The sequence below is a fragment of the Myotis daubentonii genome, chromosome 2 (assembly GCF_963259705.1).
Source record: "Myotis daubentonii chromosome 2, mMyoDau2.1, whole genome shotgun sequence".
Classification (NCBI taxonomy): domain Eukaryota; kingdom Metazoa; phylum Chordata; class Mammalia; order Chiroptera; family Vespertilionidae; genus Myotis; species Myotis daubentonii.
This window is the reverse complement of record NC_081841.1, coordinates 200208770-200235608: the sequence shown is the minus strand read 5'-3', so window position 1 is coordinate 200235608 and position 26839 is coordinate 200208770. Positions and strand designations below refer to the sequence as shown.

Here is a 26839-nt window from a genome sequence, read left to right as displayed (position 1 = left end):
CTCCAGTTAATGAACTCTGCTCACTGAAATGCCAACAACTAAAATGTAAAAAGCCTTGTATCCTAGTGCAGGCTCTGAAACCTGCTTCCTGGATCTCCATCTATTCTCATTTTTCAGAATTAGAAACTCAAGTATAATTTCAGTAGTTGGTAAATTTAACTAATAAAAGGGATTTGCTTGCATGTTGTATGAACCCTATATCATATTTTCAACTATGACTAATTGACATTTATGCATTTTTTTGCTTTCCAAAAGTAGTTCAGTTTGCTTTTTTTCTATTACACACACACACACACACACACACACACACACACACACACACACTCCTTGTCCTAGTGTCCTGATATAATATATCTCAATTTTTGTAAAAGCATGATCAGTCATTTGATCAGAAGCACAAAATTGTTAGAGCTGTCATATCAGCAAGAAGATTATTAGGGTTACTAAAACTCACTATTTTAGCAATTAGGTCTTATTCTAAACCCAACAAAATAAACACCTTTTGAGCAGGCAGCCGAACATGTTTTTAGTGGGAGGGAAATTTTTGGAAAGGTTGGGAAGTTGCTTGCAGATGGAGGTATCCAAGAGACCTAGAAACGGAAATAGAAGATGTTTTACCAGAACATACTTATGAAGCATGCAAACAGATTTATTTCTATGATAGCTATCTTCTTTGTGACACTTGGTGTGGAATATAGGTCAGAACACCAACTTGAGTCTTTGGTAAATATAGAAGGGCTTCTACTTTAAGAATTTGTAAGGGTTTTGAAACTTGTAACCCTATAGGAGAAATGTCCAGATTGAAAAATCCAGGGAGTCTTTGAGCTAGGTTTAGTTTACAGAAGGGTCAAGTGGAAGTGGTTGCTTTAAGTTACTTTGAACAAATAGTGCATGCTCTCCTTCCCCCAAAAGCCACCAACTTTCTTAACCAGAAGACAGTTTTGTGCCACAGTTTCTTGGGGAAATTGCCTCTCTAGCTGTGCCTATTAATGCACTCTGCCATGTATCTTGTTTCTAATTGTTTAGTTTGACTTAGAAGAGCAATGGTTGAACTGTAGACATGTTGCGTTAAATACTGTTAGAGGCTTCATTATTCAAGTTAAAACTAATTGGTTTAGCTAGAGATGATTATTTAATAGATTTGGTTAAGATTGATATCACTCTTTAGGAAGACTTTCCAGACTAGTAGCTTGATTTCCCCTCATAGGGGGATTACTTTTGGAAAGAGAGTATGTCTTATTGTGTGCTAATTTGACAGATTCTAATTGTTGAGATGTCAGTTGTTACTTATTTATCCTGTTAGATTTCATCAGCACCTGTTTCATAGAAGCTTGTCATTTAACCCAGCTATGGACTGGCGTGAGGGAGAATGGTATAGCTATTTGAAATATTCCGAGTCTTCAAGTGCTCAGGCATGTAAAACACACTAACACATGACATGCTTTTAAATACATTTAACTTGTTGTCCATCATCTTCCAAAAGTCTTCCTCTGAAAATCTAGGAATTCCCCACGATTCACATTTGATCAATAATTATTGAACAACAGTTAATGAGTCGAACACTGTACTTTCAATATATAATTTAGTTTCTACAGCAGGATTAACTTCTATTTATTTTTAAACCACTTAAACTTAAAGTCAGAGAGATTAAGTACTCTGTTCATACTCATACCACTAATGGCAAAACCAAAATACCAAACCAGATCCAGGGCATGCTCAACTTCATCCCACCTCCGTGAGAATAGACCGTGACTCATTTCCTGAAAGATATCACAGAAAAGCTTGAAATAAATTTCCTTCAGGAATGCCATTCCTTTTTTAAAAAGTTATACTTATTACTTTTTAAAGTCTCTATGGATGGGAGGAAACTCTTATCTAAGTCTTCATCATGTATATTACTTTATTTTCAAATTAGAGCTATAGGAGAGATATTAATAGGAGCTATTAATGCCAATAATGGTATGAGACATATTCAAATGTTTGGGATCAAATGGAATTTTTATAGTTCCTAATTTCTTGTGCACTTCCCATGAGTAATTTTCTCAACTCTGCAAAGAGTCTATTGAATCAGCTCAACTTTTATAAAAACATGATCAATCATTTCATCAAAAGCACAAGATTGTCAGAGCTGCTACATCAACTAGAAACTATTAGGATTGCTGAAACCCACCATGTTAGCAATAGTCTTATTCTAATCTAAGAAAAATTGTTATTACATTTAAATACTAGGTTGAACCATGTAAAATTGCTGATATTCAACCATTCTTGACCCATAAAAAGGGAATTTCATACGGTTCCAACTAATATGTATTTTTATATGTATGAAAATCCACTGAAAACTGAAAGATGTTGGGCAACTTGATGTAATTTTCAGGGCTCAGTGGAAGACATAAGTTTAGCAAAGGAATTTGGAATGTTTTAGTTTATCATTGAATCTTATCATAGCACATACAAGGCTAAACACATATAATGAAAATAAGATATTTTCCCCATTTGGTTCAGTGATTTCACATTGAACTGAGGAATGATGCTGCTCTCAGTTTAATTGATGCACTTTAGGCTAATAGAAAACTTAAAAGGGGGAAATAAGATGGAACGCCACAAAAAGATCAAAGAATACTTGTCCCACCGTGAATAAGTACCATTTTTTATGAGCTGTTTGCAAAATTCTGTTATTCTTATGAGCTACTCCTGTGGATGGACCTCAAAGACTTTGGGTGAGGGGATGGAACCCTCTTTGTTGTTTCTAAAAATGACTACATTCTGACATGCTTATGCTTAGAAACGAACTGACAAGTCAAAACTTGAGTTTCGGAACCACATTGTGGCTTGTATCTTTGGAGATGCCCACTCAACACTGATGGGGCTTCAGAATTTTGTCATGCCCTTGAGAGCTAGCAACTATCCTCGGCAGGAGCTGAAGGACATTGTGTTCATCGGGTCTCTGGAATACCTGCAGAGAGAATGGCGATTTCTCCGGAATTTTCCCCAGATTTACATTTTGCCTGTAAGTATCATATAAGGGCTAGTAAATATTTAGAATGGTAATAAATAGTACTACTACTAGTACTACTACTACTACTACTGCTAGCTTGCAGTCATATGGTGGTACCAGAAACTGTTCTATGCATTTTACATATGTTAATTCATTTAACCCTCAAAATATCTCTCTGAGATAGATTTTTTTAAAGATGTTGAGCTTTAGACATGGAGAAAGTAAGTAACCTGTCCAAGTGTTAGGACTAGGATTTAAATTCAGACATTATGCTCAGGAGCCACCATGCTTAATGTTGATGACCATGTTTTATAGTCTTTATATAAATAAGAGTTTCTCTGCATTTCTGAGCCTGATTCTGAGTTAATGGCTAAATCCAAGCTGATAGTGGCCAGTCTTTATGCTCTAACTTTCTCATCCTTTCTGGAGACACATCTTTTCTAGAACATGTAATGCCACATGGTCCCTGATAGATATATGAAAAGGAGGAATTAGGTTTACATTTCTGAGAAATAGGTCAGTTATGCATGTGGTATTATGGTTATAATTGTATTTACTCTAAACCCTCATAGGTCTGTATCCTATTATATGCAACCATTTCTTTGGATTTAAAGAAAACACATTATATGTTGCATGAAATGCACCAAAGTATTTGATTTTTATGCAAGAATGCTGGTGATGTTTAAGGAATATTTTTCAAACGTCAAAAATTGTTCTCCCAAGAATTTCATTTGTTTTTTTTTTAAAGACACCATAAGTTTCTCCTCACCACCCCCTTAGATTAGTTCAAAAAAAGGGGGAAAAAGGACAATGATCAGAATTCTTCCAATCCAACTAATATTAGAAATTACCAATATTTGAGTCCAAGGTACCTGAAGGTGGGGTCAGATCTATTCCTATTTTTTTCATCAATGAAAAAAAGCAACCACCACTTTGCTAGTTAATCTGGAACTGGCAAGTGGGGTCAGCTACAAGTGAAATTGTGATGATAGAAAATTTGCCTTTAGATCCATAACTTCTCCTTTTTCTGTCCACGCCCCCCCAACCCCTTGACTAGTGTTTCCCTTCTTCATTTCTCCCAATTGAGTCATTTAAAAGGATTCAGGCTCCCCACTCTCTACCCTCCTTTGTCTCATCCCTATTAAGATATTAATGATTGGTAAGGCTAAATGTGTCAGATATCAGGTAATGTATCAGATACTTGTCTTAAAACCAAGTTGTTGGAAGCTGAAGAGTTGTTGGCTCAAAACTTATCACCCAGAAAGATCCACAACTGTGAGCCATGATATAAAATCTGTCCATCTGAGCGGTTCCTCCTCTGCCCCATTTCTCTCATTAGGGCTCTGCACTCTATACTGCAGACCTCCATGCAGTCAACATAGAGGAATGTTCCATGTGTGCTGTCTTATCCTCCCCACCCATGGCATCTTCCAAGACTTTAGTAGACTCACAGATCATCATGGCCACCCTCAACATAGGATCACTGCGGATAAGCTGCTCTGCCCCGACACCCTCAGAGGCAGGTAAGAACAACGCCCTGACAAGAAGAGGTTAGGGAGAATGGAATATGGAAAGAGCATTAACTTCTCTCTGAAGTACTTTAACCGTGGGGAGGAGGAGTGGACAATTTAGTCCTTGGGAATCTTAAGTCAACTGAAAAATGATATCCATCTTCTACATGGAATGCATGTAGCACTTTTCCCATTTTAAGTAAGATCACAGAATTGCAAGTACTAACATTATTACTAATCAAATATCATAGAAGATAGAACTTGGCATATTATTACAATGAATAACAAGAATTATTATCATCAATGAAATTCTCATTGGATCTTGTAGATGTTCTAGTTATTATTTTTAGTTTCACGGTGGAGAGAATGAAGTATAATTTTCTTTTGCTCTTTGAGATGCTTTCAATACATGAATTTTAGAATATTATCTCTAAGGTGAGATCTCTTCCAAATTCTGTAGAATAAAAATGTCACAATCCAACTTCAAAGTGGAATGAGATGGTGAGAAGAGATCTCTCCAGGATGGGAATTAGGTCTTTTCCTCCTTTGTGTTCCTCTCAGTACCTAGCACAGTTGTGGTCACTTAGGAGATGCTTAACACACTTATTGAATTGAAGCAAATGAGCCAGTGAACTGGACTCTTGAGTAGTTTACACACATTTTTTGTGCCCAAGATACGCTTGACCTAAGTTCCCACTGCAAAATTGTGGTTTTCCTCCCTGTTCCCCCCTCCCTACCCCCAGAAAAAGCTTATATATTAGTCTACTTCTAAAAATTGACTACTGCCACTGAACCTAATATGAAAGCCCTCTTACTGAAAAATTTTCTGTATCTAAAGCAGATTTTCAATTCAAGTAAATCATGATTGAAGTTCTCTGGATCCAGCATTTCCCTTAGGGGTGTCGACCCTCTGTGTCAAGGTTGGGTACTCGTCCTCTGGACTCATAGCTGCCAACTATAGCTCTTCCACTTTGCATGGAACTTGGAGAGGTCAGACATCTAAAGCATCATGAGGCTTTCATAATTACGGATGTGAATAAAAATCTTCATGAGTCAAACTGGGAAACCAAAAGAACTCTGACTGACTCCTAGGCACTGTTGCTAGGTGGGAAAATATACCATACTTAGGGCAAAGGACTAAACAAGTAATCTAGTCTAATCTTCTGTAGGTGAACTAAGTTAGTTATGTGACACACCCTCACTAAGTAACCAAACTCCACTCAGGTCTCAGGGTTTTGGGTTCTTTTGCAAAGAAGAACGAAAAGCAAAGCACTTCATAATGTCAAAGTACACTGAAAATCAGGACTAAGGAAGTGTGAGCCATACCTCTGCTGAGCAAATCTGAAGATCCATAAAATGCTGCTGTGATCCATAAATGTGATCCATAAATCCTTAGCTCAGCCATTAGGGTCACTTAGATTTACCCAATATTTGTGTGTGGTATGGGCGTGAGTATGGTGTGGGGAGGGCTGTGGAGGGTGAATGTGTAGGAAGTGTGAGTATATGCATGTGTGGGTGCCTGTGTGCATCATCTTGCAACTTTATATAACTGGGCAGAGAAGTGTTCATTTTAAGGGCAGTATCATCAATATACAAATGAAACTGCCCACTCAATGAAAGCATGGGATAAACTGAACATCATAAGCCACCTAATTAATCATCTGGGTGACTTGTCTTCCTTCTTATTATTTTTTTAATTTTATATCCTATATAAGCTAGAAAGATATAAGCCTATAATTTCAAGTCGGATTTCCTTTTTATCTAGTGATTTTTCATCCTCTCACTCATCCAACAAAAATATTTTGATTCTGTATGATGTGTCTAACCTAGTACAGTCTAGAAGGTTGCCCTTGAAGCAGCAACTTGTTGGATTGGTAGAAGGAGGTTGAGGAGAGGGAAAAGGGACTGGAAAGGAGGAAGAGAAAATAAAGGAACATCACGCACAAGGGTGGGCAACAGTAGATTTACAATTGTGAGTATGCAGAACACAGTTTGTCTCTGTATTATTATTTATTACTTATTGTATTCATTGTATAACAAGTATCAACCTACTTTTGCCTACCCCTTACTTGTGCCATCATGAAACATGGATAGGTTCTTCCCTAAAGATAAAAGGGAAAGTTTAGAGAAAAATTATTCTGTAGGCCTAGTACCATTTCTTTAATGGGTGTCATACACACTTGTATGATGGGGAAATATAACTGCAGGCAGCTCTACTGGGCTAACTAACAGAAGTCATCTAATCTGCTTATCTGGTGCTATAGCATCAGCCAAGTCACATTCTGAGCATGTGTAAATAGTAAAGGACCAGTACTCAGAAACCTCACCAATTACTCTAGCATTATAGGAATCTACCTGAAGTTTATATATAGGCATCCCCAATCCACAGAGAAGCCTGGTAATATCTGCTTGCACCGTAAGAGGTAGAAATGGGACCACCCACCTCTCTGAGAGTCAACAGTGTAAAGCAGCGGTTCTCAACCTGTGGGTTGCTACCCTTTTGGGGGTCGAACAACCCTTTCACTTGGGTCGCCTAAGACCATCAGAAAACACATATATAATTACATATTGTTTTTGGATTAATCACTATGCTTTAATTATGTTCAATTTGTAACAGTGAAATTGGGGGTCACCACAACATGTGGAACACTATTAAAGGGTCATGGCATTAGGAAGGTTGAGAACCACTGGTGTAAAGGATTTTGAAATTCTGTAAGGAGGCAGAAAACGTCTCCTGAGCTGATCATCAACATAAGACGAGTTGATGGGCAGTTTTCTTTCTCTTTCTCTAGGACTGTGGTTCTCAACAAGGGGCAGTTTTGCACCCCAGCAGTCATCTGACAATGTCTATAGACAGTTTTGTTTTGTCACAACTTGGAGGAATGCTATTGGCATCTAGTGGGTTGAGGTCAGAGATGCTGCTAAACATCCTACAATGCACATGACGACCCTACATGACAAATACCTTTTTGGCTCAAAATCTCAATAGTAATGAGATCAGAAATCTCACCCTAGTATATCTGATGAGCCTTTTCTGGGATCAGTGGTCCTTTCTCCATCTTCACAATCATGATAGACTTTTACATGAAGCCCATCTAGGACCACAGTGCTACTTCATGCAGTGATTCTCCCGGGGACGTTGAGGGTGTGGGGACAGCAGAGGGCAGAATCTTGGGAGGGTAAGAATACCGGGCCTCCTGGCCATCTCCATGGAAAGCTGTAGGTTTTCCAGTGATGCTCTAATTGCTGCCCTGTCACATCACAAGAAGAACAGGTTGGCAAACCTAGGTACTGAACTAAATAATCTGTGGCATAATCTAAACATATAACGGTAATTAAGTCTGACAACTTAATATGCTACTGAAATTTAAATGTACTGTAGTAATCTACAATTAAGCACTCTTTTGTAATAGTAGCCTGCCAGCCAGGAAGATTTCAGGTATAATGCTGTGTATTATGAGCTCCCGGAAATATTGACATTGGTACAATGCACCCAGGCTATGATCTGACACATATTCCAATTAACCATTGCTCCACAAGAGGAAATGGAGCTAAGGTGGTTGCTGTCCTTCAGATGGTGTCAAAAGCAGACACCCAGCCAACCCAATATGAACACATCTGTATCCAATAAGGACATTTAACTTCGAAAGTCAAGATGATCCAAACCCTTTTCTAGAGGGAACTGGAATCAGAAAGTGGGGTTCAAAGGAAGACTGCCCCTTTGAGGGAAACTGGCCTCAATATTTTACTGGACGTGTCAGCCAAACCCTGAATATTTTATTAGGGCTACAAAGTGGCCCTTAAAAGGGCCTAGGCTTTGAAGTTGGTGCCGATTGGGGTATGAAAAACCATCCATCATTTACAGGCCATTTAACCTTGGGCAAGCTATGTAAACCCTGAGTCGGTTTCTTCAAATGCGATCTAACTATATTGATTCACAGATTTGTTGTGAGCCTGGTATAATTCTTATCTCCTTATAGCTTGTACTGCTCACAGCAGCCAGAGGGACCTTTTACAAGTATTTATCAGATCATGTCAGTTCCCTGCTTAAAACCCCATAGTGATAACCCATGGCAATTATAGGAAAATAGGGTCTTGCAGGCCCAAAGGGAGTTTGAATTTTCTTCCACTTCATTCTGTTTGTACTGGCTCTTTCCTGCCTTATGTCCCTTTTCCCATTACCTCTTCCTGAATGGCTTTTTCTCACCTCTCAGGACTCCATTCCAAGTCAGAGAAGCCTCCCTTCAAACCCTATCTAAAATCATCTTTGCCACTCAATCACTAGCCCCTACAGTTGTGTTTTGTTTTTGTTTTCACAGTATGTATCACTACTTGAAAATACATATTTTGTATTTGCAACGCGTGGCATGTAACTGGGGCAGGGATTCCACAGTCCTAGGTGCAATAGATACTCTTAAAATCTGTAGAAGGAAGAATGGAAAGGAGGGTAAGGGGCACCCAGCAAATAATGCATCTGCACAGTCTGAGGATAAGGCAGAATCCCAGTTCCCCCAGGACTTCCTGTATCATGGAAATCCTAGAGGTATTTTTTTAAGAAAAACAGTTTATGATGTTCAGATTCATCACAACTAAGATTCACTGGTGAATTAGAACATCTGAGCTCTAGCTATCGATGTTAACCTTGCTTTTTTTTGAGCTTTATAACATAAGTTTCAGGTGTACAACATCATTTGATATCCATGCTCACCACCACAAGTCTGTTTCTGTTTCTCACCATCTATTTTACCCCTTTTACCCATCTCACACTTCCCCTACTGGTGACCACCAATCTGTTGTCTGTGTCTGAGAGTTTATTTTGGTTTTATTTGTCCATTTGTTTCTCCATTGTTGTTGTTTTTAGATTTTTCTGTTTTAGATTCTATATATGAGTAGAATCATATGATTTGTGTCCTTTTCCATCTGACTTATTTCACTTAGCAAAATATCCCCAGGTCCAACCTTCCTCCTAAAAAGCTGTGTGAACCATGTTAGCCCTCAGGGCTTCCATTTCCTCACCTGCATTCCCAAGGTCACCACCAGTGCTGACTGTACCCAAGTGTGTTGGGCTCTTCCTGTGCAGCTTCAGTTTTTACCCCAAATCCTCCTGGAAGCATGACTCGGAATTTCAGTGGCTATTAGAAACATGTTCACCTCTACTTTCCATTAACAAGAAGTGGCCATTTTACTGAGTATTTCCTGGGGGAGATAGAACAGGTGGTAAATGCTGCAAAATATAGCTTTTTTTTCTGACAGAAATCTCCCCTTGGGTTTTCTCTTCTCCCCTGTCCCACCACCCTCCTTTTATCTGTCCCTCAGGCTGTCTTGCCTAACCCGCTCACTTCATTTCACATCTTACTCTCCCCACCTGTCACTTCCCTGGCTCAGTAAACAGAGGACCTCCAAATATTTCACCTTCTTCCTAGGAAGCAGGGGATTTTAATTAAAATCAGAGTTTTAACTTTCACAGTATTTTTGCATTCTCAGAAAAGTTACAAAAGGTAGCCAACAGTTTTAAAACATCACTTCTGATGAGATAATTGTGTGCTTGTTTTTTAAACTGGTCCCCAGCTTCCTTTTTCTTTCTTTACTTTTTTTTTGTTTTTTTAGTTTAAGTTGGGGACCAAAACTCTAGTGTTGAAACTCTTCATAGTCCACTGCCTGATAAGGCTGTTTGGGGCCAGTGCTGTGCATCAGCTCTTTCAGAGTCAGGGCTCACAGAGGAAAACGAAGGGACTCACCTCCTCATCCAGGAGGGAAATCTGTCTGTAAACTGAACATGAACACAAAGGGCAAAGATGACAAGTGGCAACCCAACCCCAGTCTTTAAGGAACTCCCAAGGCATTCTAGGCTGCAAGAGGCCAACCAGAGACAGGAGGCAGCCAGTTCTGCTGAAGAAAGAAAGAAGATGTGAATAGTGTCTGGACCCAGAGAAGCTCTCAAAGAGGCAGATAGCACCAGCAGCCAAAACCACTTGCAGTGTTACCAAGCGCACGCACAGAGCAGCACTGCCTGCTTATTCATACTTTCCTAGCAGTCCTACAAGCAAATGGATGTGGTTAAAGGTACAGCCTGTCTGAGCCATTACCCACACTGTGGAGAACAATCATATTTTACTTATGTTATCAATAAGCAAATACTGGTGAAGCTTTACTTACACACACACACACACACACACACACACACACACACACACACACAGTGTCCCCAAACTAAATGCCAAGGATGCCCAAATATTTTATTTCTCTAAACATAGAAAAGGATTTGGGATTTGGGATTTGGGCCTGAGTGGACTTTGCAAAGCACTCAGTTGCAGAGTATCTTTCTCCATCCTTGTCTCGTTTTTTGCATTTATCAATCTCTTTTGTTTTCTGTCCTCTGTGTCTACAGATGAAGTTTCACACTGCCTCGGTGAATCTGGAAAGTCATGGTGCCGAAGAATCCCCATCCTCACTGAATTGAGTAAGTCCTGTTTCAAGGAAAATACAAGGGAGAAACCTATTTGATCCAGAATTGATGTCCCAGGGTTCTTTTTAAAATCCACAGTCCAAGGACTAAAGAAGCAGAATGGGGCCCAAGAGTATTAAGTGCTTGATAGGACATTACACTGGCTTTTATTTATTTTTATTTTTATTTTTATTTTTTTACTGGATTGGTGACATGACCCAGCAGAGCCTGCTGCATTTGGGTATCAGGGTGCAGGAATACCATCTGCGTTCCCCATTCCCAGTTCCCAGGAGATGGAGACCAGCAGCTGGCTCACTCTTATTCAGAGGGAATCTCCCATGGGAGGGACATGAACTTGAAGACTGACAAAAGGGATCTTTCTATACCAACCTATCTACCTGCCTGGGACTTTAAGTCAGTCACCTTCCTTTACTATAGTGATACCAGGGCCAGCACTAGGAGGTACCAAGGTGCAGACTAAAAGGTGACGCTCACTCTCAGAGTCCTTCAATTTTGTGTCCCTTGTGTCATCTTAACTTCAGTCCTGAGTGGTGGTCTTCTAAAAAGGGAATACTAGGTGCAGAAATATAAGAATAAGCTGTTATCTCTCACCAACACCTTATGGAAAATGCACATTAGGAAATGTTCCTGGATGTGAGGACCCCTGGAAGCAGAAAGCAGGGTAGGGAAGGTGCCCTTGTACTTTGGGGCAGGAGGGGATGGGAGGCACTAGGGCAGTGGTTCTCAACCTTCTGGCCCTTTAAATACAGTTCCTCATGTTGTGACCCAACCATAAAATTATTTTTGCTGCTACTTCATAACTGTAATGTTGCTACTGTTATGAATCGTAATGTAAATATCTGATATGCAGGATGGTCTTAAGCAACCCCTGTGAAAGGGTTGTTTGACTGCCAAAGGGGTCATGACCCACAGGGTGAGAACCACTGCACTAGGGGATTAATACTGGTAATAACTGATGAGAGAAGGGTAAGATGCCAAAGAGGAGAACAGTGTCTTCCACACATATTAGACCAACTCAAAGACAATCCATTAGCTGGTCCTGGGCATGCAATTTGACTGGATTCTATTGTATAGCAACATCCTTAATGGGCATTTTATGACTTTGAGTAAGCTGAGTGAGACTTACACCAAACTGGATAAACAAACCTCTTGGTCCCAGGAAGGAAGCAGGGGACATAGAGAGGAATCATAGGCGACACCACCATGTGACCTGGGAGTGACAGTGCAGCAGGAGGAAAATAGTCTGATCACAGTGAATCCTGGAGCAGCAGCTCTTCAAATTCAGCTCTGAGGATCTCAGCTCTCTCGCTTTTTAAAAATCTATATTTTTGTCGATTTTAGGGAGAGGTAAGGAGAGGGAAAGATCAACATCCATTGCTTGCCTACTGTATGCCACCTGCTGGGAGTTGAGCCTACAGCCCAGATATGTGCCTGAGTAGGAATCAAACCAGGAACCTCTTGGTCCATGGGATTATGCTCAACCACTGAGCAACACCAGCCAGGCAGGCTCTCAACTTTCTTGAGCCTGACTGGTACCAGTCAGCCTATTTGTTTAAGCCAGTGGTCAGCAAACTGAGGCACTCAAGCCACATGCGGCTCTTAGGCCCCTTGAGTGTGGCTCTTCCACAAAATACCACGTGCAGGTGCTCATGTACAGTGTGATTGAAACTTTGTGGCCCATGTGCAGAAGTCGGTATTTTGTGGAAGAGCCACACTCAAAGGGCCAAAGAGCAGCATGTGGCTCGTGAGCCGCAGTTTGCTGACCACTGGTAAGCTGTTAGCTCCAGGTTTTTATTTTATTTTATTTTTATTTTTTAAATCCTCACGTAAGGATATTTTTCCATTGACTTTTAGAGAATGAAAGGCAGGGACAGAGGGAGAGAGAGAAACACTGACATGAAAGAGATACATCAATTGGTTGCCTCCTGCATGGGCTTAACTTAGCCTGGGAATCCAGCCTGCAACTCAGGTATGTGCCCTTGACCAGAATCAAACCTACAGGCTGACATTCTATCCACTGAGCCAAACCAGCTAGGGCTTAATTTTATTTTTCTTCCCTTTTGAACCATCTCTAACCCTGAGGTGCAGCCACACTAAGGACTCTGATTAGAAGACTACAATGTAAATTAGAGTGGCTGGGAGGGAACCCGACAGGTGCTCACTGGCCCAGAAGTGCATCTGGTCACTCCCGAGGGACTTACAGCTTAGTTCAACTGAAGACTTTCTGGCACCAGGCGGCCCTTGTCAGATTAGCTTAACAAATCACCTGCCAGCTCACTGTTTTTTGTTCTTTGGCCGTCTGGAGAGGGTCACAGTGACATGGGAGCCACAGATCTGACTGCCAGCACTTAGATACAGAATGTACAGTGGCCTGCAGGAAAATGCCTGGGAAAGCTGAGGCCCTGGGTTTAGCATGACACAGCAGGATTTGGACAAGGGCTCCTGGGATGTGGTGTGTGTGTGTGTGTGTGTGTGTGTGTGTGTGTGTGTGTGTGTGTGTATGTGTGTGTTGAAGGTTGGCAATGCAAGAAGAGGAAATTGTGAGGGATTAGGAATTGTGGGTTGGCACTAGTCAGACCTTGCTCTTTTATAAAACTACTAGAGGCCTGGTGCACAAAAATTTGTGCACTCGGGGGGGAAGGGGGGTCCCTCAGCCTGGCCTGTGCCCTCTCGCAGTCTGGGACCCCTCGGGAGATAACGACCTGGTGGCTTAGTCCTGCTCCAGGGTGGCAGAGGGCAGGCCCAATCCCTAGGTGCAGCCCCTGGTCAGGCTCAGAGCAGGGCCAATTGGGGAGTTGGGGCGCCTTCCCCTGTCATGCACAGAGCAGGGCAGATTGGGAGGTTGCGATGCCACCCTCAGTCACGCTCAGGGTAGGGCCGATTGGGGTGTTGGGGCACTGCCCCCTGTCACACTCAAGGCAGGGTCGATGGGGAGGTTGCGGCACCACCCCCTGTCACGCACAGAGCAGGGCCCATTAGGGGGGTTGGGGCTCCGTACCCTGTCATGCACAGAGCAGGGCCAATCAGGGGGTTGGGGAGCTACCCCTTGTCATGCACAGAGCAGGGCCGATCAGGGGGTTGAGGAGCTCCCCCCTGTCACTCACAGAGTAGGGCCGATAGGGGAGTTGGGGCACCGCCCCCTGTCACACTCAGGGCAGGGCAGATCAGGGGGTTGGGGCGCCACCCTCTATCACCCACAGAGCAGGGCCTATAAGGGGGTTGGGGCGCCGCCACTGTCACACTCAGGGCAGGGCCGATGGGGAGGTTATGGCTCTACCCCATCACACACAGAGCAGGGCCCGTGGGGGGGCGGGGTTGGGGCACCGCACCCTGTCACACACAGAGCCGCAGGGCGATCAGGGGATTGGGGAGCTCCCCCTATCAGGCACAGAGCAGGGCGGATAGGGAGGTTGTGGCCCCGCCCCCTGTCACACACAGAGCCGCAGGGTGATCAGGGGGTTTGGGCGCTGCCCCCTGTCACGCTGATCCCGGTGCCAGGAGGCCTCGCGGCTCCGCTGATCCCGGTGCTGGGAGGCATATTACTCTTTTACTATATAGGATAGAGGCCTGGTACATGGGTGGGGCTGGCTGGTTTGCCCTGAAGGGTGTCCTGGATCAGAGTGGGGGTACCCATTGGGGTGCCTGGCCAGCCTGGGTGAGGGGATGATGGCTGTTTGCAGCTGGTCACACACCCTTCAGGGTGGGGGTCCCCACTGGGGTGCTTGGCCAGCCTGGGTGAAGGGATGATGGCTGTTTGCAGCTGGTCACACACCCTTCAGGGTGGGGGTCCCCACTGGGGTGCCTGGCCAGTCTGGGTGAGGGGCTGTTTTCAGGCTGGCGGGTGACTGAAGCTCCCAACTGCTCCTTTTTTTATTTTTTTTTTATTTTTATTCTGGGCCAGCTTTAGCTCTGGCTCCAGCTCTGAGGCCTCTGCTGCTGAAAACAGGTATCTGGTTTGTTTGTGTTCTATAACCGAAACAATGTATAACTCCAGCTCTGAGATCCCGGGCTCGCTGAAAGCAGGTTTCTGGGGTTTTGTTTAGCTTCTATATTTGTTACAATGTTTCTTAAACTGCAAGCTCAGAGGCCGGCAAGGCAGGGGGGGAACGTTGGAGTCCTCCGTCACTGAAGTAAGCAAGCCTCATGTTAGTTTCAAGCTGCCTGGCTGCCGGCGGCCATCTTGGCTGGCAGTTAATTTGCATATCGCCCTGGTTAGCCAATGGGAAGGGTAGCGGTCGTACACTAATTACCACGTTTCTCTTTTATTAGATAGGATATCGTTCTTCAAAGAAAATGATTCACTAATATTAGCAGTATATCACTTCTCCCAAACTTACTAAGGAGTAACTTAAAGAATTAGGGAACAATCCAGTCTCAGGAATGTATTTTGAGTGGTATGCCCAGTAGATTTCTGTTGATCTGTTTATCACTGATGAGAGCTGGGAAAGGTCTAAGAGAGTTTAAGCTACTTTCAAACTAACAAGTTAACCTGCCACAGTTTCATAGATGCTGGCAGAAGACACAAAACCACTGAGTCAGAGACACAAAATAGTTACTCAGAATGACAGCAGTAGTCTCAACAATTTTGTGCTGGTTATCCATTCTCACCAGGTGACATGAAAAGGGCCAAGTGATACCTGTACCACCTTTATAAAAGAGGAAGTGAACTCTTTCATAATGGAGAGTGAGCATGCCTTCTCTTTACTCTGGTGGGAGACCTCATCTCTGTCTTTCAATACTATTCTCAGCGCAAATATTTTTAAAGCAGTAGACTTAGAACAAAGGCCTTCGGTGCCTCTGCTGGCACTCTGGCAAGGACCCGTTCTATTCAGAGGCTGCTCACTGGGGTCTGAGTCCCAGCCCCGGGCCAGTAAAGACATGCTAATGGGTAACATGGCTACTGCTGCACTAGCCTCAATTAGGATAATTTTTCTGAGCCCTTGCTACTCAAAGTGTAATCCATGGATCAGCAGGAATAGCAGCAGTAGCATTTAGAAGCTTGTTGGACATGTAGACTCTCAGGCCCCATCCTGGAACCACTGAATCAGAATCTGTATTGCAACAAGATCCCCAGGTGATTAATACGTGCATTAAATTTTGACAGGTACTGCTTTAACTCATTCTGGACCCAGATAATCTAGGAACCCAAGTAAACACCAAGCCACCTGCGGCATAGAATTATGACAAGGACTACAACTGGAGTGACCATATGCTCCTAGTTATTCCTAGTGAGGCTGCCCCCTTTTACTTCTAAAGTGTCCTAGTTTGAAAGATAAATTATATGAGGGTGACAGTCTGGATACTTGCCTGGAGAAAATGAGCCTGAGGTACAAGGATATACCCTTGATGATGAAGGTGCCCAAGAGGGATTCATATCTTTAAGGGATGAAGAAGATGCTTGGAAAGAAAACATGTCCTGAAGTAGGGGCAGGTCCCACATTGATGCCAAAGCAGGCATCAGACCCTTTCATCAAATGGTCACACCTTGGTCTGCATATATTCTTAAGGCAATCCCTGTATTCTTAAACTTGTCTGCCTGTCTTTTCCTATTTGCCTCTTTTGCCTTACAGAAAATCCTTCCAACATCCACTTTATTGAACAGCTTGGTGGAATGGAAGGGCACCTCCCAGGAACAAGCCTGCATCTCAGCACCTCCTTTTCCACGGGCTCAGTCTTTTCTGGCAGCTTCTTGGATTCCCTCCTGGCCACGGTAAGTGCAGCTAAGCTGAAGAGCCCCCAGGGCCAAGTCCCTGGCCCAGGAGAGAGTGGATGCTTAGGGCCTGGGTAGATGATGATAATGTCTCACAATTCTAAAGTCTCTTTGACTTTTCAAAAATGCTTGTTCACATACAGTATTTCATCTTTTCTCACAACTACGTGGCAAAGACAGCAAAATCTTTACATTTTCAAGATTAAAAACGTAAGAGCGGGAACACTTAATACCAGGGGGAACAAGCGGGTCTGCAGTGCGTCTACCTTTCAGCTTCCAGTGCCTCGGCCTTTTGGTGTCAGAGCTTAAGAGATGCTGTTTTCTCTTCTCTTTAAAATATCCCCAAAGCTCATGTGGAAACCATCCATAAAGGGGTTCGGAGTTCAAGGTGAAGCTTTGGCCTTTGGTGGTGTTAGTCTTGTTCAGAGCTAAGTCAGATCTCCCTCTCCACTATCCTTCCCTTGGAGTGGATTTTGGACTACATGGTTGCTCTTCAGCTCTCAGCACCTCTTTAGCCACTGAGCAGATCTGTTGCACCTATTCCAGGATTTCCATAGTAGAATGACTCTATTGTGCAAATACATATTGAACAGCTACTCTGTGCAGGGCACTACTCTAGGTTCTGGGGACCAGCAGTAATTAAACACGCCAGAGTCTCTTCCGGTGTGGAGCTCATAAATCCTTAATGAAGTATGGCTCAGCAAGGCAAGCACACAATACTATTTAGAGCTCCAGCCCCAAGTCTCTGGCCATGATGAGCTGAACTAGACCTTTGAAAATATTCAGAGAACCCTGTCCATACTTGCCTTCCTTCCCCCTGGACCTGGTACTGCTGGCTTAACTTGGCCTTCTAAGATGACTTCCTGTCATTCAGCCACATAGAAAGAAAGAACCCAAAGGTCAGGCCTGTGCCTCCAATTGCATCATATCTACTCTTCTGAGGACCTTTTGATCTTGGTCAGACTCCTGACTTTATACCTGCTTGGTAGCCTCAAAGAGGAACAGAAAATTTATGCTCTTGCATTAGAAACAGTTGGGGTCACTGTGGTAGCTCCAGAATATATTCTCCAACACCCCATTTTGTTCTCCATAGATATCAGAGCATCTCCTTGCGGAGAAGTGTGGGAGAAAGGCAAAGATCTGGATCTCCCCTTAAGTGAGGATGACAATTAAGGCACCAAAGTCTATCATTCCCTCTAGCATAGCAGTCGCCAACTGGTGGTCTGTGGTGACACGCAAACTCATTTTTTTGGTTGATTTTTCTTTGTTAAATGGCATTTAAATATATAAAATAAATATCAAAAATATAAGTCTTTGTTTTACTATGGTTGCAAATATCAAAAAATTTCTATATGTGACACAGCACCAGAGTTAAGTTAGGGTTTTTCAAAATGCTGACGCGCCGAGCTCAAAAGGTTCGCCATCACTGTCCTAGAGCCTGTGACACCAGGATAACCCTGGAATTTACTCCTTTCTTTAATCAGTGGGGAATTATTCTAACAGCATTATTTGATTACTCTACACTATGGTCACTTGTTCTTAAACGGATTGTGGCTCAACCTGGATTTACATCCTCTGCTCCCTTCTGGATCTCAGGTAGCCAGTTAACAAGCAGACTTCTGGGTGTGAGCCAGATGGAACAGAGGAGAAATGTGAGGAGGAGACCATCACTCCAGGGATGCCTTTAGTCTGGATGTTAGGGTGGAGGAGGCATTTAAAGTCATCTTTTAATCTGAAAAATACTATGAAGTGGTTTTTTCTTGATGAATTTATATAGGTTTTATTTCCTAGGTCACCTTGTCCCAATAGCCTCTTCATTTTTACTAAAAATACTTGTATATTTGTTAAAATTCAACTGCCAATTGCAGTCAGTATTCTTACAGTTTTTGGACAATGTCTGGTTCAATGCATTCCTAAGGGTGTGAATGTTAAGGAGATACAGTCCATTCTCTACAAGGGCACATAATTTAGGAAAGTGTTGCCCAGTATCGGAGGACCACCAGTGTCAGAACCACCAAATGTGCCCTTTAATTCTGATTCCCATATCTTGTCCATAAACTCTGACCCAGTAGAGCTGGGATCCCAGAAATCTGCACTCATGAATATCCCTCCAGTTGATCCAGATACATGAGAACCAGTGTTGAAGACAACAGGATTTAGTAACGTGTGCTGTATAGCTCATTTAATCCTGCAGACAGTGCTCAAAGGTGGGTATTATTTTATCAGCTTTAAAGATTATCTGACTGTTGCTGAGAAAGAACACATGAATTGTCTGAAGGTATTCAGCTAGGACGTGCCAGTGCAAGATTCAAACTCAGGTGTGTTTCAGACAAACTACTAATATAAAATAAAGAAGAATGAAATAGAATGAAAGCCAGTGGCCATGGGACCACAAAGGAAGGGTAACTTCATTCTGGTCAGGAGGCCAGCATGGGGTCTGCCAAGCTGATGAGAAGTGAACCAGCTGTTCCAAAGCAGAAGCATGATGGAGTAAAAGTACAGCATGCGCAACTACAAATGGACAATTATCATGTCCTGGAGCTCCTTCAGATGTTGGCCCTGGAGGGTCTGTGATGGAGATGAGCTTGATTTTGCAGCAGGGAACTGACTCTGAAGTTTAGAGGAGATGAATAGCATGATCTGATTTATTTCTAGAAAACCTCTCTGTCTGGAAGCTTTTTGCACAGTAGATTTCAAATGAGAAGAAAAACAAGGAAAATCAATAAAGTGGTCTATATTATAACCCAGGCTTTAGGAGATAAGTCCCTGAGTTTGGGAGTAGATAAAGTGAATAGTAAAATTTCTAGAATAATAACAATTGATGTCATCCCTAGAATTTATAATAAAAACAAAATTATTGAACTTTATATAGGTAATATATAAGCATGCAAATTCTCATTTCTGATAAAAAAAAAATGGTAGATAATTTAAAATGTTGTATATTCAATAGACCTATAAACCTAATGGGTAATATATTATACTGCTATTTGTATTTATGGTAATGCCTGATCTACACTGAATTAGGTAAGAATCCTTTGAAAAAGAAGTTTCAGAAAATGGGTAGGGTTATTCAGCCTCAAGGTACTTTCAGAATAAGAAGTTGGCACACATGTCTTCCTTTGGTTTCATTTCGATGCAAAAGATTTTCAAATTCCATTCATTTATTCAGTAGTTACAATCTGCACAGTATTCCATGGCAGCTGTGGGAGATCTAAATAGTGATAAGACCTATACTCAAGTAGGTCACAATCAAAAGGAATATAAGTAAATTCACAGCCAAAGGATTTAGGTATGGATGATAATATCAGTAGTCCCCTAAAGAAAAATCTATAGAAGGCCTATTAAATATCTTATAAATAAAAGCCTAATATGCTAAGTGTCCAGTCATCCCCCAGCCATTCAACCAAAGTGTAATATGCTACTGATATGCTAAGGCCGCTCAACTGCTTGCTATGACAAACACTGACCACCAGGGGGCAGACAGTCGACGGGTTGACCAGTCACTATGGTATGCACTGACCACCAGGGGCCAAAGAGTCAACCAGTCCACCAGTCTCTATACCAGGGGTAGGCAAACTTTTTGACTCGAGGGCCACAATGGGTTCTTAAACTAGACCGGAGGGCCGGAACAAAAGCATGGATGTAGTGTTTGTGTGAACTCATATAAATTCAAAGTAAACATCATTACATAAAAGGATACGGTCTATATTTTTAGTTTTATTCATTTCAAACGGGCCGGATTTGGCCCGCGGGCCGTAGTTTGCCCACGGCTGCTCTATACCATGGACTGACCACCAGGAGGGCAGATGCTCCAACCCGTAGGTTAGCTTACTGCTGGGGTCTGGCTTATTAGGCCGGAGTGAGATGGGCTGTACACGCCCTGGAGTCCTCCCGGGGTCCCTACCTGGCTGGTCAACTTCCGGCATCCCTCCCCAGCCCCGATTGTGCACCGGTGGGGTCCCTTGGCCTGGCCTGCATCCTCTCATGATCCAGGACCCCTTAGGGGATGTCTGAGAGCTGGTTTCAGCCTGACAGCAAACAACCAATCAGTTGATGTGCACTGACCACCAGGGGACAGATGCTCAACACAGGAGCTTCCCCTTGGTGGTCAGTGCGCTCCCACAGGGGGAGCACTGCTCAGCCAGAAGCTGGGCTCGTGGCTGACAAACGCAGAAGTGGTGGCAGAAGCTTCTCCTGCCTCCACGGCAGTGCTAAGGATATCTGACTGACAGCTTGGGGAGTGGGCCTAAGCTGGCAGTTGGACATCCCCCAATGGTTCCCAGACTGTGAGAGGGCACAGGCCAGGCTGAGGGAACCCCCCACTCCCCAGTGCACAAATTTCGTGTACCGGGCCTCTAGTTTTAAATATATGTAGATGTTTATTAGGGTATCTGTGGCCTGGCATACTCCCATTTTTGGGAGAGGAGATATACTTGGTGTCAGTATAATTATCCATTTCTTTCTTCATTATAGTGTAACCCCCAAGAGAGCAGGAACTAGGTCAGTGTTATTTTCTCTGCACGTTGCCTAACCCAGCACCCTATCCACACTGCCAGCTTTTAGTTAATTTTAATAATGATAATGAGAGGCACTGCTTTGCACCATCGGATCCATTTCTTCAAGACTATACAAATCCACTGTTTAAGAGCTGGCTCTTCTGACCTAACACATGGCCTGTCCTTGCTTTCCAGGCCTTCTACAATTATCATGTCTTGGAGCTCCTTCACATGCTGGTGACAGGAGGGATAAGCTCCCAGATGGAACAACATTTGGATAAGGAAATGGTATGCGGGCCTTCTAACAGCTGCTCTTCATTGTTGTCCAGAAGGAAGCGCTGTAAGCTGGGGCTTCTGTCCTTAAACCAAACCATTTTGTCGGATATTACAGTGAGTTTCCTGCTTCTTTTTTCTCTGAATTTACGAAAGTTGTCTAGGCTATTTGGGTCCGTAGATAGCTTATAGCACAGAAATAATAACAATAACAACAACAAATTAATACAACTCATATTCAAAGAGTATTGTACAATTTTCAGTGCATTTTCACCCGTGTCATATTTGTTTCAACAATACCGGGAGGTGGGTAAAGCAGTTGTTACTATCCCCATCTCCCAGATAAAAAAATCCACGTCTTCAGGAAGCATCAGAGAGGTCCAATAACTTGTATTTTGACAAGGGTATCAATAATAATTGTAACAGCTAATATTTACTAAGCATTCCTCCTGTGTCTGCTGCTTTTGCCCCCCAACTTAATCTGTCTGAGGATTTGCATGGTAAACATTGTTACTAGTCCAACTGCATAGATCAAAAAGCTAAGGGCCAGGGGAACAAATGCTCACCTGAGACCACATTGTCTACCAGTGACAAGCAGGGGTGCCTCTAGGCAACCTGACCCAGCTCTTCCCCCTCTCCCAGTACCTGAAACACTAAAGAAATCTGATCAGGTCAGCGGAAATCAGGAAACTGATTGGGCTAGCCAGCAGGAAAGGCTTGAGTTTTGTTAGCCCACTGGCCTGGTGAACAGTAGGCTGGGAGCAGATAACCGTTCTGGCAGACTCCAGTGGAACACCTGGCATTTGGGGGTCAGAGTCGAGTGCAGCCTGGGAGTGAGTAACCTATTGATCAGTGCGGTGCTTTTGGATTTAGTTTGCATTGACACTGAATTCAGCTCTGCCATGTAACTGTAGGGGCAGGCCTTCATAAAGAAACATCTTTTGTTGGTTCAGAGGACATCAGCAGAACCCCCTTCCCCCTTCACAAGAGGCAGTCTCTTCCAAGCCTCTGTGCCTGGTATGTCTCAACAGATATGGGCTCTGTGCGTCTCACTTCCAGGTGCAAACAACATTCCAGAGTTCCTTCAATAGAGTCCTGTCCTTTGTCCTCTTGTGGTCCTGGGTTCCTCACCAAAGGTTGGCTTGTGAGTGATTATATGCCTAGGACAACAGGCACTGGCAGTTTCGTCAGTATCAGAGATGACAGTGGCCTGGTCAACACATGTCTTTCTTTCTCCACTTAGGTCTTGCCCTCACCTTGTCCTTTGCTCTGGGGAGAACTGAAAGACTGCTCTCTTTTTACTTCACTGAACCCATTAGCTGCTGCTTTTGAACCTGCTGTGCACTTGCAGAGCCTTTGTTGGCTGTACCCTGAGAGCAGTGTCAAGAGCAGTGCTTGGAGCTATAATCTGTTGTAGAGTGGGATAAGAAGATCACTCCCTGGAGGTCACTTGACACCCTATTTATGTGCCCTGAAAACGGAATGTTCCAACCTGTTGTTCATTGTTACTTCCTAACGGTTACCAAAATCACAGTGGTACTAAAGAGGAGCATAAGGACTTGCCACATCACACCAGACACTCTTGAAAGACCAGAATGATAAACACAATCACTGGGATTAGATGCTCAAAACTAATCATAAGCCTCACTTCCAAGCCACTTGATGCTGCCACCATATAGATGTTAGGAGATGATGTCCAGGTCTTCCAAACCCTACAAGTAAAGGCAAATGACACTCCAGTAGGGCTTGTCATTGCTGCATTAAAGTGCCAATAGACATGTTTTTCTCTTCTTTCCCCAGCCAAAAAAGACCTTTGGGCACGTTTTCTGTGGCTTGTTGAATAGTTTTGGAATCCTATGCCTTGGCCTGTACCGCCTGATAGATGACCGGGAGCACAATCCGGAGCACAAAAGGGGAGTATGCTAGTTTGGAAAGTGCTAGCTACGCATCCAAGCATAAATGCCAAAGCTGCTTTATTCTATATGAAAGAGAGGTCCAGAACTCAGAATACCACAGTTGCAAAGAAGGGTGCAAGGAAGTAGATTATGATGGTGTAGGAATAAGGAAGAATGCATGTAAATGACATGAATAAATCCTGGTAATTATGATCTAATATAAGCCATGTAACAATGGCATCTCTGTCCCTAGTGAAAACTGAAATGTAGACCCAGATTTTGAATCCAGTTATTTTTTCTGTGTTTTTGTTTTGTTTTGTTTTGTTTTGTTTTGTTTTGTAACTTAACCCATCCTTGACTATGTAATTTTTTAAAGCTAAATGCCACTATTCACATTGGAAAGATTTACTTATTTTATGCTGGATTCCTTAGGTAAATATTTACTGAGTGCCTCATTTCCAGCCACTGTGCTTCGTACATATTAATTATGGACATTATATATTCAAATTTAAAGTTAAGGAAAGATCAATCTGACAACAATGGGGAAGATACAGGAAATGTACATAGAGGACAGGAGGAGAAAAGAGAGTATACAACAGTATACAACAACACAGTAATGTAGGTCAGATCTAAGATTCACACAGTGGGAATGGATAGGAGTTCATAGACGAAGAAAAATTAAAAATATTAGAGTGGAAATAGATTGATAGAAACTCGTTCAGGAAGAAGGGGAAAGCAGCCAAATTACTCAAAATGGAGTGGTATTGAAGGAAAGATCATCTCTCTGTTCATAGGAGAAAAGAAGGAAAAGAATGGATGCCAAGCAAATTTAGCTATAGATGATGGGGTGTGCTTAAGGGAATTTTTAATGTAACACTAGGGTTTCTCAGTAAAGTACAGGGATAGCCATTGCTGAGAGGAAAGATAGAGGAGGAAGTATTACCGGGAGTGGAGAAATAGGTAAGAGTTTAGATTAACTATGAGAGGAATGGTAGGAGAGGTTTACTGTGGATCTGTAGAAGCAATTGTAGACTGTAATGTGAAAGGACAAAGGATTAGAAGTCTTGATGAAGTTAAAGAGTAGATGTACTCAGCATGAGAATGAGAGTGAAAGAGTGATAGGAAGTTACTGTCAGACAGTAATATATTGAAGCATAAGATTTTAGAGGTGAGACATGTCAGGATATTATAATATCCAATGTGTGTCCAGGAAAGTGTGCTTTGGAGATAAAGATCACTGTGTAGTGGAAGTCAAAGAAATATGACTGTATGTTGGATTTGTAAACCGCATAGACACTAGAGGTGTGTGAGATGATGGAGGCACTAGAGCTTGAGGTGTCCCAAGTGCCAAAGGCCTAAATAAACATGTAAGGCTATAGATGACACCGGTGAATCAAGAGGAAGGGTGATAGGACTGTAGAGCCCTAACCACAAAGATGATGAGGGGGCAGTGATGTTCTGGAAGCAGCACTGGGGAGAATGAATAATGTGGATCTCTCTCTCTCTCTCTCTCTCTCCCTTCCAGCCCTCCCTCTTTCTGCCTGAACTCCATCCCCTCCCCTGACACCTCTGGCAAACCTGTGGCACATGGTAATTGGGAGAATATGCTATCCATACCTGAGAGAACCTCAGGGAAGGAAATGAGATTTCTGTTTTATAGGGAGTATGTGATTATAGTTGACCTTGTTTAGGATATTATAGAGGTTACAGGGGATTCAGCGGAAAAGATAAAAGTGGGAAGATTATTCAGTAAAAGAAAGTCAACCTTGAATTGAGATTGGTGTTTGGGAAAGGAGAGGTGATCACCTGGGGTGACAATGAAGACACACAGGATGAAAGTCATGAAAGGTTATCCTGGCTCAGCATTCTGACATGAGCACTGGTGTATTAGTTAATGTAACTCACTTGCATTGAGGATTTGCTCTGTGCCTGATACTGTGTAAGGCATCCTGCCTCCTTGCATTCTTTCCATGCAGGTCCAGGCTCTGGGTGTTCTTTAAGGCTCATCAACACTCACCAGTTACATACCAGTCAAGGTTTCAAATACAACTTTAATTTTTGTTTCTTTTCCGCACTGATCAAACTACATTCTATGTGAAAGTTGGTGGCATAAGCATTAGGGTAGGCCCAAGTCAGGATGGAAATATTGGGAGTGCACATAATCGTCCACTTTTGATTAAGCACAGTATTGTGCCAGCTGAAGTCCTTAGTGTAGTGGATATTGAAAGCAAAGAAGCCTGGAGTCAGAAAGGTCTTTAGAGCTCTATCAGCCCAAACCACAGCCATATCCCTCTCCCGTTAAAATAATGAGAAAAGCAAGGCCCAGAGAATGGAAATGGTGTGTATAAGAGTGGTTAGTGTCAGAGGTGGGGATAAAAACTAATCTCCCAGTTTCTAGTCAAGGACCACTCTGACTACACTAGTCTCCCAGTACAGACACACTAATCACACACACACACACACACACACAAAAAAAAAAAAAAAAAAAAAAAAAAAAACAACAATGAAGTAAAGTGAAACAGCACCATTCCCTCTTTGGGCCCATCAAGATGACTGTTGCACTTTGGCCATTGCCTGTTGCCACCCTGTTCCATCTGTGGAGGCTCTGACTCATCTTTGACTTTTCTTACAGGTTTGTGATTACCCGGCCAGACAATGAGTTTAATCTGCTGCCCTCGGATCTTGTGTTTTGTGCCATCCCTTTCAACATTTCTTGTGATGAAAAGGATAAATCTTCACATCCAGGTTCTCGTGAAAATATAAATATAGTACCACAGGCCTCAAAGGCATCTGCAGACATAAATAACCCTCCCACAGCCAACCCAGTTGGCCAGACGACAACACAGCTATCGAACACACCAGTCCATTTATGGGAGCCAAAAACTACCCCCCTTGGTAATTCTAAGCAATCCATTTTTACTCAGAGTGGTGAACTCTCACCCCAGGCACATCTGGGAAAGGAAACCATGAAGGAACCCCCTGAGGGGCTACCTGTGCCTATTCAAACTTGACCTGCTGATATTCTCCACAAGCTACTAGCATCTCTGGAAATGGTGACTTTGAACAAGAAAAATAAGAATAGAAGCATGCCATTGTCATGCCCATTGCTTCATGGTTGACCAGCAAGCCCACACTATTTGGGAAGAAGCAAAAGGCTGATCCAATCCTGCTGGATCTGGTGCAATAAATAAAAAAATATATATGATTTAAAAATGCCTCTGTAAGGAAGTTCATTGCTCTGTGTCCCTTGAGAAGAAAATGTGTTAGGTTGAGCATTGTTAAAGAAGTCCTCAGGCACATCTGGGTTCCCCCAGTCAGAGAATATAAGCAATCAAAATAAAAATGAGAAGGATGTAAACACAGAAGACAAGAAATAAAGAGCCCCCAAATAAAAAATCTTACATTCTTTCTCCTCAAACTGGCAAACAGTAAAATAGTATTTTATTTTCGTCTCTCTTTTTTTCTCATACTTTTTCATTCTTCATTGCTATAG

The 26839-nt window shown here is 42.7% G+C and overlaps 1 protein-coding gene across 1 annotated transcript in view; it reads left to right on the top strand.

Annotated features, from left to right (window-relative positions):
• Positions 1-26472, top strand: part of KCNU1 (potassium calcium-activated channel subfamily U member 1) — a 125829-nt gene extending 99357 nt beyond the window's left edge. The window contains 7 exon segments of the mRNA XM_059681223.1: positions 2783-3007; positions 4335-4518; positions 10895-10966; positions 16543-16682; positions 21374-21568; positions 23252-23376; positions 25979-26472. Coding sequence (XP_059537206.1) covers positions 2783-3007; positions 4335-4518; positions 10895-10966; positions 16543-16682; positions 21374-21568; positions 23252-23376; positions 25979-26357 — 1320 coding nt within the window. The 3' untranslated portion in view covers positions 26358-26472.
• Positions 26473-26839: the final 367 nt, after the last annotated feature.